Source organism: Brachionichthys hirsutus, chromosome 13 (genome assembly GCF_040956055.1).
Source record: "Brachionichthys hirsutus isolate HB-005 chromosome 13, CSIRO-AGI_Bhir_v1, whole genome shotgun sequence".
Taxonomy (NCBI): Eukaryota; Metazoa; Chordata; class Actinopteri; order Lophiiformes; family Brachionichthyidae; genus Brachionichthys; species Brachionichthys hirsutus.
Genome location: NC_090909.1, coordinates 2,179,324 through 2,189,892, shown reverse-complemented (window position 1 = coordinate 2,189,892; position 10,569 = coordinate 2,179,324). Strand labels below are relative to the sequence as shown.

At 49.2% G+C, this 10,569-nt stretch overlaps 2 protein-coding genes and 1 non-coding gene across 4 annotated transcripts; 2 read left to right on the top strand and 1 right to left on the bottom strand.

Moving 5' to 3' along the window:
* Positions 1-280: 280 nt before the first annotated feature.
* Positions 281-6,619, top strand: LOC137902747 (polyadenylate-binding protein 1A-like). Its single transcript, XM_068746816.1, has 13 exons — positions 281-899; positions 2,246-2,439; positions 2,951-3,066; positions 3,258-3,397; positions 3,484-3,578; positions 3,689-3,826; positions 4,105-4,200; positions 4,291-4,657; positions 4,752-4,862; positions 4,983-5,119; positions 5,205-5,289; positions 5,712-5,842; positions 5,932-6,619. The coding sequence occupies exons 1-13, from the start codon at positions 707-709 to the stop codon at positions 6,022-6,024; spliced, it is 1,896 nt and encodes a 631-aa protein (XP_068602917.1). The 5' UTR covers positions 281-706; the 3' UTR covers positions 6,025-6,619.
* Positions 3,890-4,027, top strand: LOC137903550 (small nucleolar RNA SNORA5). Its single transcript, XR_011105771.1, has one exon. It is a non-coding gene; the product is annotated as a small nucleolar RNA SNORA5 (small nucleolar RNA).
* Positions 6,620-6,691: 72 nt separating the features above from the next.
* LOC137903506 (type-4 ice-structuring protein-like) lies at positions 6,692-8,731 on the bottom strand. Of its 2 annotated transcripts, none has more exons than XM_068747655.1 (4): positions 8,701-8,731; positions 7,279-7,329; positions 7,056-7,182; positions 6,692-6,967 (listed from the first exon to the last, which is right to left on the bottom strand). In XM_068747655.1, the coding sequence occupies exons 2-4, from the start codon at positions 7,325-7,327 to the stop codon at positions 6,766-6,768; spliced, it is 378 nt and encodes a 125-aa protein (XP_068603756.1). In that variant the 5' UTR covers positions 7,328-7,329; positions 8,701-8,731; the 3' UTR covers positions 6,692-6,765. The 2 variants fall into 2 exon arrangements, with proteins under 2 accessions (XP_068603756.1, XP_068603755.1); XM_068747654.1 differs by having other exon boundaries at positions 7,279-7,332; positions 8,701-8,727.
* Positions 8,732-10,569: the final 1,838 nt, after the last annotated feature.

Sequence of the window (10,569 nt, the reverse complement as noted above, 5' to 3'; positions counted from 1 at the left end):
CATTAGCACTCGCTCGGCTGGATCGGTATTAAGTATTGGCCCCAGTAGAACGCTGTGATCGATTAAATTGATCAATTTCGACCTGTAACAATGCGTTTCTGCCTGATTTCATCGTCATCCGTAATATGCGGCATACGCCCCTTTGGTGACCTTTTTTTTTTTTTTTTTTTCTTCAACCACTCAGTAAGGTGATTGGTCCATTTTGATGACGCAATAACCGGTATATAAAACACAACTTCCCGGTTGGAACTTCCCCTCAACCCCGGCTGTTGCTGCTGAGTGAGTGCCTGTGTGCTCCTGAGCTCGCTCGGGACACATTCTATAAAAAAAAAATCAAAAAAAATCAAAAAAAAATTAAAAATACCAAATAAAAAGTCAAAAAATCCTTTTTTTTTTCTTTTCTTTTGAAACAAACCCGTGAAGCTGGAGAAGACGCTCGAGGACGGCGCGTAAGCGGACGAGTAGGGGCTAACGTTCATTTTATATATTTTTCCTGGCACAAAATTCTCATTCAACTCAGCGAGTCACAAAATTGGAAAGTCAGCCAAGTTGTTTTATTAAAGCTGTTTTTTTTTTTTTTTACGTAAAACGCCGTTTCTCACAAGCCAGCGGTTGGAGCGACGCGACCTTTGTGACCGGACTGTCGCCGAAAACTTCGTAGATTAGCTTCGTCCGAGCTCTTAGCTAGCTTCCGCAGCCGGCGAACATGAACCCCAGCGCTACCAGCTACCCGATGGCCTCCCTGTACGTCGGGGACCTGCAACAGGATGTGACAGAAGCCATGCTATACGAGAAATTCAGCCCGGCCGGAGCTATCCTTTCGATCCGGGTTTGCAGGGATATGATCACCCGGCGGTCCCTCGGCTACGCCTATGTGAACTTTCAGCAACCAGCTGACGGTAAGTGCTTGATCGAAACACCGACATGGTGCTTTCTGCTTGTTACTGCGGCCGACATGTTGTCGGTCGCGTCTCCTCACTTGAACCTGCCGAGCAGAGGCATAGCAGAGAAACGCCATGCTAGCCCTGCCTAGCCCACCCCAGTGTGCTGTTAGCTAGCCCTGCCTAGCCAACCCAAGTGTGCTGTTAGCTAGCCCTGCCTAGCCCACCCCAGTGTGCTGTTAACTAGCCCTGCCTAGCCAACCTAAGTGTGCTGTTGGCTAGCCCTGCCTAGCTAACCTCAGTGTGCTGTTAGCTAGCCCTGCCTAGCCAACCTCAGTGTGCTGTTAGCTAGCCCTGCCTAGCCAACCTCAGTGTGCTGTTAGCTAGCCCTGCCTAGCCAGCCTCAGTGTGCTGTTAGCTAGCCCTGCCTAGCCCACCCCAGTGTGCTGTTAGCTAGCCCTGCCTGGCCCACCCCAGTGTGCTGTTAGCTAGCCCTGCCTGGCCCACCCCAGTGTGCTGTTAGCTAGCCCTGCCTGGCCCACCCCAGTGTGCTGTTAGCTAGCCCTGCCTGGCCCACCCCAGTGTGCTGTTAGCTAGCCCTGCCTAGCCAACCTCAGTGTGCTGTTAGCCAGCCCTGCCTAGCCCACCCCGGTGTGCTGTTAGCCAGCCCTGCCTAGCCCACCCCGGTGTGCTGTTAGCCAGCCCTGCCTAGCCCACCCCAGTGTGCTGTTAGCTAGCCCTGCCTAGCCCACCCCAGTGTGCTATTAGCTTAGCTAGCCGCCGGCGGAACGGCCAGTACCTGCAAGCGTTACATGCTGTCGGGACTACACCCCTTTTGCAAATCTTGAGCAAATGGCAGCCTTGTATTCTCAGGAAGCAAACATATCTCCCATCAAAGTGTTTTCTGTGTTTCAGCGATGACGGATCTGTATCTGCTTATTAACTATTAGAATAGCTTTTCTTTGTTTGTCCAGGGAATTAAAATCTGGACGTGGAATACTGATATTGTTTTTTAGGGATAAATTGATCGAAGTTAATAGAATAAATCAGTTGCAGTTTTAGCACAAAATTCCAACTGTCGTAATGTATCGATAAGTTAATTAAATGTTTGAAACAATAATGATGTCACAGATTAATGTGTAATCAACAATAGTCATTAAATGTGTAAACTAATGCATCGACCCCCCCCCCCCCCCCCCCAAATCTGTCTGTGGTTACGGTATGTAGATTATATGTAGGTAAAACTACATCTCGGATTTATACCTCTGACAAAGAATGACTGAAACCCCCTCGAGATAGAGCAGCCCACCTTTAGATGTATCGGTTATATCAATCTAAAGCCATTTCCTGTTCCACTCTCCCAGCTGAGCGCGCCCTGGACACCATGAACTTTGACGTGATCAAGGGGCGGCCCTTGCGCATCATGTGGTCGCAGCGGGATCCATCGCTGAGAAAAAGTGGCGTTGGGAACATCTTCATCAAAAATCTTGACAAGTCCATTGACAACAAGGCTCTCTACGACACCTTCTCTGCTTTCGGCAACATCCTGTCATGCAAGGTAGGCGACCGGAAGGTCAGCCGTCTGGCGGCGTCGCACTGCGAGTGCGGGATTGACCTGCATGCGAGTGTTTAGTGAAGGTGCTAGAGTTGTTTGCACTAACACGTTTCATTGTTCAACCCCCCCCCCCCCCCCCCATTGTATGTAAGCTTTCACAAAATACACTTTTTTACCAGCTGTTTGCAACAACAAGAACAGTTTGTGGTGCTAAGCATGAATTTTCACACCATTTCAGGTGTTTTTTTTCTTCATTCTTTAGACCGCTGGACGCGACCGTGTCCCGCGTTGAACGGATAAAGAGCCGAGCTGTGCTCAGTAAAAGCAGCGTTTTGTGTTGAAATGTGTTGTTGCAAACAGCCGATCACTGTCCAACTAGCATAAAGTTCGATGGAGGTTGAGTAACATTGCTTCCCGATGTAGATTATTTAAGACATCACACTTTTTTTTTTTGTTGCATACTCTTACTGCACGCGTGTGGACTTTAAGGCAGCATGTGTCTACTTCCTCCAAGGTGGTTTGTGATGAGAACGGCTCTAAAGGCTACGGGTTTGTGCATTTTGAGACTCAAGAGGCCGCCGAACGAGCCATTGACAAAATGAACGGCATGCTGCTCAATGACCGGAAAGTGTAAGTGAAGGATTGGATTCATTTTGCTAATACGAGAAGCAAAAAAAAAAAAGGATTCCGATTTGTGCGTGACCTTTTATGGTATGCATCCTGTCTAACTGCTAACACGACATTTGGAATGAAGGAAACATTTATTAGCGTACTTGATGTATTCAATGTGTGTTAAAATTCGGCCATTTTTTATATTGAAGATTTGTGGGTCGCTTCAAATCACGCAAAGAGCGCGAGGCCGAGCTGGGGGCTCGGGCCAAGGAGTTCACCAACGTCTACGTCAAAAACTTTGGCGACGACATGGATGACGAGAAGCTCAGGGAGCTCTTTAATAAATACGGTCAGTCGTTGGCGCATCAGCCCGTCCCTCCCTCGACGCGTACGACGCTTCGGACGTTGCCTCTGAATGCTATCTCCGTCTCCTAGGAAACGCAATGAGCATCCGCGTCATGATGGACGACAGCGGAAAGTCTCGCGGTTTCGGGTTCGTCAGCTTTGAGAGGCACGAGGATGCCCAGAAGGTACGAGGAGGCGCACCGACCGCTTCACGTGGAAACGGAGAGATGCTTTTCCTGCCTCCGAAAATGTCTTTTTTCTTGTGTGTGTGTGTGTGTGTTCCGTTTCGCCGCAGGCCGTGGATGAGATGAACGGGAAGGAGTTGAACGGCAAGCTGATCTACGTCGGCCGCGCCCAGAAGAAGGTGGAGCGACAGACGGAGCTCAAGCGCAGATTCGAGCAAATGAAACAAGACCGCTTGACCCGCTATCAGGTTTCTGTTTTTTTATTTTTTGCCCACTTCCTGTCTTCCGGTTCGTTGTAACGAACGACGGTCCGCAGCTTTGTCAAATTCGGTGCTCCCTCCCACGGTGGGTTGCACCGGCCAAAATGGCTGCAACAGGAACTCTGTAGTTTATGGGCCCCACATCCTGCGGTCGTGGATTCTGGGGATAAATTTGTACTACAGACAGTTCAACAGCAAAGCGACATCGCAGTCGGAATGTTCCCGGCCGATGCGTAGCGTTTGAAAGAGGCCGTGCGTCTTTCCAGGGTGTGAATCTGTACGTGAAGAACCTCGATGACGGGATCGACGACGAACGTCTGAGGAAGGAGTTCTTGCCGTTCGGCACCATCACCAGCGCCAAGGTAGAGTTGTCTCGGTAAAGAGACGTCTAAAGGGGGGGGGGGGGCGGCGGCGTTGGCGGCCGTGTTTGATGGCGTGTTTGTTTGACTCAGGTGATGATGGAGGGCGGGCGCAGCAAGGGCTTTGGCTTCGTCTGCTTCTCTTCGCCGGAGGAAGCCACCAAAGCGGTCACGGAGATGAACGGCCGCATCGTGGCCACCAAGCCGCTGTACGTGGCTCTGGCCCAACGCAAAGAGGAGCGCCAAGCCCACCTGACCAACCAGTACATGCAGCGCATGGCCAGCGTGCGCACGGTGCCCAACCCGGTCATCAACCCCTACCAGCCGGCCCCCGCCGCCGGCTATTTCATGACGGCCATGCCCCCGGCCCAGAACCGCGCCGCTTACTACCCGGCCGCTGGACAGATGGCGCAGCTCCGCCCGGGCCCCCGCTGGGCCGCCCAGGGCGTCCGGCAGCCACGTGAGCATCGCGACGGGCTCCGTGTGGACCGGACCGTTGCGTTCGCTCGTGGGTGAAGCCATTTTTCTTTTCTTTTTTTTTTCCCCGTGTTTAGATTTCCAGAGCATGCCAGGAGCCATGCGTGCCTCGGCCCCCCGCCCACAGACCTTCGGCCCCATGCGTCCGGGCTCCCAGGTGCCCCGCATGATGTCCAGCCAGCGTGTCGGTCAGTCGCTCGATGCTTAATAGTCTGTCTTAACGCGCGAGAGAGAGAGCGTTGGGCTACGGGGCTGCTGGCTGGATGTTTGTGTTGATGTGTGCCCCCCCCCCTCCCCCTCCCTCACAGCAAGCCAGCCCATGGTGCCCCGAACGGCCACTGCGCCGGTTGCTCCTGTGCGAGGAGTCCCTCAGTACAAGTACGCTGCAGGAGTCCGCAACACCCAGCAGCACATGACCGCCCAGACGCAAGTGGGCGTGCAGCAGGTAGGACGCTCGCTCGCTCGTTCCGGTCCAAGTGGGAGGAGCCGATAAAGACTTCCTGTCTGCTTACATTCTGTCTGCCCTCCAGCCTGCTGCTCATGTTCAGGGACAGGAGCCTCTCACTTCCTCCATTCTGGCTGCAGCTCCACCACAGGAACAGAAGCAGATGCTGGGTAGGTGTCAGGCCCCGCCCCTTAAACGCCGTCCCTTTTAATTTTTTAATCTTCAAGGTCCGAAGCGTCTGGGATTTTATGGGGTTATTCCGTTTTTACCTGGGTAGGTAATGCGCCTCAGCGGCGACGCTGCGGGCCGGATCTACTTGAGTAGGTCGTTCAATCTGGACTTTAAAGATACCCCGAACACTCGAGCCCTACTTCTATTGTCACCTTTGACCTGAAGCATCACCATAAGGAGGAATACTTCCCAAATTTAACTGAATAAAAGTTGCGGGCCAGCCAATCGGTAGTAACTTGTCGCCCCCACGAGGACCGTAAGGGTCGTGACGCCCTCGCCGTACCCTCGCCTGTTCGCGGCGCTAACTTGTGGCGTTGATGGCGCCCTCCCTCAACTCGTCCTGCTTCCGTTCTTCCTCCAGGGGAGCACCTGTTCCCACTGATCCACGTTATGCACGCCAGCCTGGCGGGAAAGATCACCGGCATGCTCCTGGAGATCGACAACTCGGAGCTGCTCCACATGCTGGAGTCCCCGGAGTCCCTCCGCTCAAAGGTCGGTGGAGGAGGCGGCGCTTTCTCCAGACGGCCCCGCTATCCGAGGATTCCCAGACGTGGCTCACGTGATGTCGTTTCTCTCTCTAGGTGGATGAGGCCGTTGCTGTGCTTCAGGCGCATCAGGCCAAGGAGGTTGTTCAGAATACTGTGACCAATTCATCCGTGGTCCCGAGCGTCTGACTCCGAGACGCAACGCGCTTCCCGGATGTGCTTTCGCCCGGAGGCGGAGGCGGCGCCTGGAGATTCCGGCTCCCCACGATCAGCTTTCTATTTATGCGTTGCTCTCACCGGATATTATACTCATCCACAAGTTTATTCCAACCGGCCAAATCCACCGATTATTCCCCCAAAGCTGGACGGGCTCGTTTCGGTCGATGGCGCAAAGTGAACGGGAGCGAGTTCCCCCCCCCCCCCCCCATTTGTGTCGCAATAGGAGTGAAAGGCCTCCCGTCTCTTTTAGTTTCATGTTCACAGAAGCGTGTGTGTCGGGGTGGGAGGGTGGGGGGGCGATCATCAAAACGAAATGTTAAATAATATATGAATAAAATGGAGTCTTCATCCGGGCCTGTGATGAACGGAAGCGCTGGTTGGAGTTGGGGGAGAAGAAGAAACCCTTTGATGATTCGTTCAGGCCGGGTTCGAGGGGAGAATTCTGTGAACAAGGTTTTAAAGCATTCCTTTTTGCCATTTTATCCCTTTTTAAATGTTCTGTTCTCGTAAAATGGCCCGTTCGTTACGTTCGCTTGCTTAAATAAAAAATAAAAAAACAAGAAAGAGAAAAGTGTGACTGACTCGTCAATTCTCGGGATGCTCCCGAACAACGGAAGGAAAGCACGCGGAATGCGTTTCATGTTTTTAATTCATGTTTAAGACAACAAGCGACGGGGAATACGAGCAGCTCGTTTCGTTTCGGTTGCTGGTTCAGTTGCCGATCGCCTTGGCCTGATCCGTCGCCTGCTGAACGATTTCCTCGATCTGCTTCTGCATCTTGGTGATGAAGGCCTGGATCTCGGTCGGGACGCTTTCTGCCAGGGGCCCCGCCTGTTGCTGCAGTTGAGCGGCGAGAGTGGCAAGCTTCCCCCGAAGCTCAGCGGCGAAGGTCTCCACATGGCTCTGGAGTTGCCTGTGGGGGGGGGGGCGGCAAGAAAATGGAAGTGTTTCGGCGGAAAGGTCGCACGTGGAGGTCGAGGCGACGCGTTCGCCGTACTCACTGAGCCCCGCTCGCCGCGTCGCCGCTGCTCCCGAGCTGCGCGGCCAGACCCTCCCTTAGCTGCTGTAGTCGCTGAGTCAAACCCTGGGCAGTGAAAACGGGGGCAGCATCTTCTTGCGCCAGGCTTCCTGTGGGATTCCAAAGACAACCCGAGCAGTCGGATACGTAAGAGTTTTAAAATAAAACAAAACGCCTATTTTGGGTTTCTGAAGGTCGTACTGCACCTTGAGCCAGAGCGAACAGAACGACTGCGACGATGAGGGAGGACTTCATGGCTGCTGAGAAACAGAGCATTCGATTATTCTTTCTCGTGTCTGATATATATTGAGTTTAATTTCCGTTACTGGCCCAACGCAGCATATTTAGACTTCCTTTGAAATTTTAATGTTGAAAAGCAAAAAGATAACCCTTGGATCGAGTTGTTGCTCCCCCCCCTTAATGTGGGTGTAATGTGACTCATCATCGGATGACACAGAGATAACCGTTGTTCCAAGAATTCCAGGCTGGCTTTTTGCAACAGATTGGCAAAATAAACAATAATCTGAACTTTATCTGGCTTATCAGACGTCATGTCCACAGCTTCAGTCCAAATCTGGTGAACTTTGAGTTTGGAAGTGCTACGTGTGTGTGTGTGTGTGTGTGTGTGTGTGTGTGTGTGTGTTCCCAAGGCCACTGACAGCTTTGAGATACAAAGAACAGAAAAACACCCAGCTGAATTAATCAGGTTATTCCTGAGTGCTATTTTTTAATAACTTTAGGTTAAAGCATCCTAAGTCTTCAGATGTAGAGCATATTGCTCTGTAGGTTTGGCTTCAGTTCTTTTCAACGTTTATTTTGGTCATTTATTATTTTGTTTAAATATAATGTTTAAATTTGAGGGAAGGACAAAAAAATCAGACAAAACATGCAGGAATGAAATCTGTAAAGCTTCAATGAGCGTGTTACAAACGGCGGCAAGGTGCTGCTTTGGGTTCCCTCGGAAGCCCTGGAGAAACGATCCAGAGACTTTCTAGAGCTGCAGAACCTGGACCTGTGACCTTCGACACGATGTCCTCTTTGCTAGCATTAGCGGTTCTCATCTTGGTTTCGGTACTTCCTGTACAGCAGCTTTATCTGCATGTTGTGAACCTCTGGTTGTATTGGACACTCGTCGTGTTCCTGTCTGCTCCTCTTCACTCTCTCTCTCTCTCTCTCTCTCTCTCTCTCTTTCTCTGTTTTTGTCTCTCTTCCTATCTGTCCTTGTCTCCGTCTCTCCCTCTCTGTCCTTGTCTCGCTGTTTTGCTTCTCTTTCTTTCTCAACCCGACCGGTCCTCTGGTGGCCTCCCACTATGAGTTTTAGGTTATGTTCAAGGTTTCTGCCTGTTAAAGGGCAGTTTTTCCCTTTCCTTGCCTTGGGACACGCTGGGTTCTGTCTTTCCCTGCTATGCCTGGAGATAGCTTTTCTGTTATGATCTGGCGCTATCGAAATAAAAATGTATTGAATTGAACTTTCAGTACAATTACGACATTTAAAAGTAATTCAAATACAGGCTAATCATTTTAGAAACAATTGACATGTTAAGAATCAGATAAATTTTTCTCTAAATCTACGGCACACATTTAATCCCATAAGAAAATCATGTTAATTTGAAAGGACTTAAACGTACCTGAATGGCAGAGTTCGGACCGGATGATGTCTTTGCGTCTGACGCTCACTTCTTATAGGCCAGCCCGACGATGCAGGGCTGTGGCGATGCGCGTCTGATTGGACGAGATAAAGACACAAAGCGTCATTGGACGTTTGTCCTGAAAGGGACTCACAGTTGTGACACTTGTTGTTCAGCGAGCCACGGGAACATCACGCTAAAGTCCAACAGTCCCTCTGCTGACTGTCCAACAAACATCTTATCTTATTGATTAAAAACAACACGCATAGTAACGACCTCTATCTCCACAATGGGGGGGAATCATATATGAGAGTTGTCGCGTTAGATTGAACAGATTAGGAGATTAAAGGAGAGATTGAGTTTATTTTATTTGCATTTGTTTGTACTATTGTTATTTCTAGAGTTTTTTATTTATTTATTTTTATTGTGCATGACTTTTGACCTACAGCTATACCTAAAGGTTAGTGCCATCATTATCTTTATTGTATGATGTCCAGTTTAACTTTTATCTCCTTATAGTACTGATGTTATTTTAATGATTCTGGTTGATCCTAATATCTAGAAATGATGACGCAAGTACATTAATGAATACATAGTATACCTGCAAACCAGGCAAAAGTCTCACCTGCTGTATTTTAATGATTTCCATTGTGTTGGGATTGTCATGAATCATGCTGATTAATTTGTGCTGACGTAATTAAAACAGAATCGCAAGCTTGAACTCAAATTCTCTAGATTTATTTTTACTTCCCGCTAAATATTTTTAGCGTTATATATTAAATGTTCAGGATCTGTTTCATTTCATTTTACACTATGTTTTTTTTTTTATAGCTTTAGACATAAATAACAGATCCCAGAATTTGATAGCGTTCAGCTATCTTTGAGAACAAGAACATTATAATAGGACGGTCTTCCTAAATGTCTCAGTCAGCTGTTCTTTGGGAATCCTTGTCCCACTGTTCACACCTTCCACCTCGGGTGTGTCATCGCTACCGGTCTATCTTTATGGTTGCCTTTAAGTAATTAGCTCTCATCATCACTCCGTCCCAGCAAGCAATAAACGGCGAGGAAATCAGAATTAAGGAAAAATGTTATTGGTAAACTCCCAACAGCTGGTTAATAAAACGATCAGTCTCCTCATCATGTGGGGAAGCCCTGAGCTGGAGTTTTAAAAGTCAGCTTTTGGACTATAAAGCTTAGATTGAATCCAGATGTGGGAATGTTTTGAGCCGGCGGAGTCCAGAGTCTGTTCACCAGAGGCCCGCACTCCCCTCGTGAAGGCAGTTTGGGGGTGATTACGTCTCTAAAAATGAGAAAAAGAGCTCCACACAGGGAGCTGCGTTTGCTGTGGTAAGCAAGGCATGCGTCATGTGATGCTATTATCAGTCTATCACTGTGTCAGACGCCTGTTTATCGACTTTAAACAGAGAAACACAGTCTATTCACCGCCACACCCCCCGAGTGGCTGTGAGACAATAAAGTAAGTACCAGTAGTAAAAAACAATATGTCCTGCCATATAAATGGATCGTATTGGTATTTTGTTATTTCTAGTGTGCTTTTTTTTTTGTGGGGTTATTTTTCATATTTTGCCTGCAAATTGTTACTGACTGTTGCACCATTTCGTTTACTAAGGTGAAGACATCGTGCCACATTTGGTAATCCCACCCAACATGAATTTGTGAATATGTTTTTCGACTCAGTTTGGTAAAAAAAAGAAGAGATTTATTCAACTAAACTCATCTGGTTCATACGGCACCACAGCATGGATGAAGAATTACCCAACCTCCAGAAGGCCAACAATTTAAGGAATGAGAGGAGGTCCTAACGACTCTTCAGCCCTTTGTTCTGCACAACGTTGGTGTTCCACC

Bases quoted from the DNA above. Each gene is read 5' to 3' on its own strand.
- LOC137902747 (XM_068746816.1), top strand. From the start codon at position 707: ATGAACCCCAGCGCTACCAGCTACCCGATGGCCTCCCTGTACGTCGGG. The intron at 900-2,245 runs GTAAGTGCTTGA...CCACTCTCCCAG, and splicing joins CTTTCAGCAACCAGCTGACG to CTGAGCGCGCCCTGGACACC. The intron at 5,120-5,204 runs GTAGGACGCTCG...TCTGCCCTCCAG, and splicing joins CGCAAGTGGGCGTGCAGCAG to CCTGCTGCTCATGTTCAGGG.
- LOC137903506 (XM_068747655.1), bottom strand. From the start codon at position 7,327: ATGAAGTCCTCCCTCATCGTCGCAGTCGTTCTGTTCGCTCTGGCTCAA. The intron at 7,183-7,278 runs GTGCAGTACGAC...GGAATCCCACAG, and splicing joins TCTGTTCGCTCTGGCTCAAG to GAAGCCTGGCGCAAGAAGAT. The intron at 6,968-7,055 runs GTGAGTACGGCG...CCCCCCCCACAG, and splicing joins GACGCGGCGAGCGGGGCTCA to GCAACTCCAGAGCCATGTGG.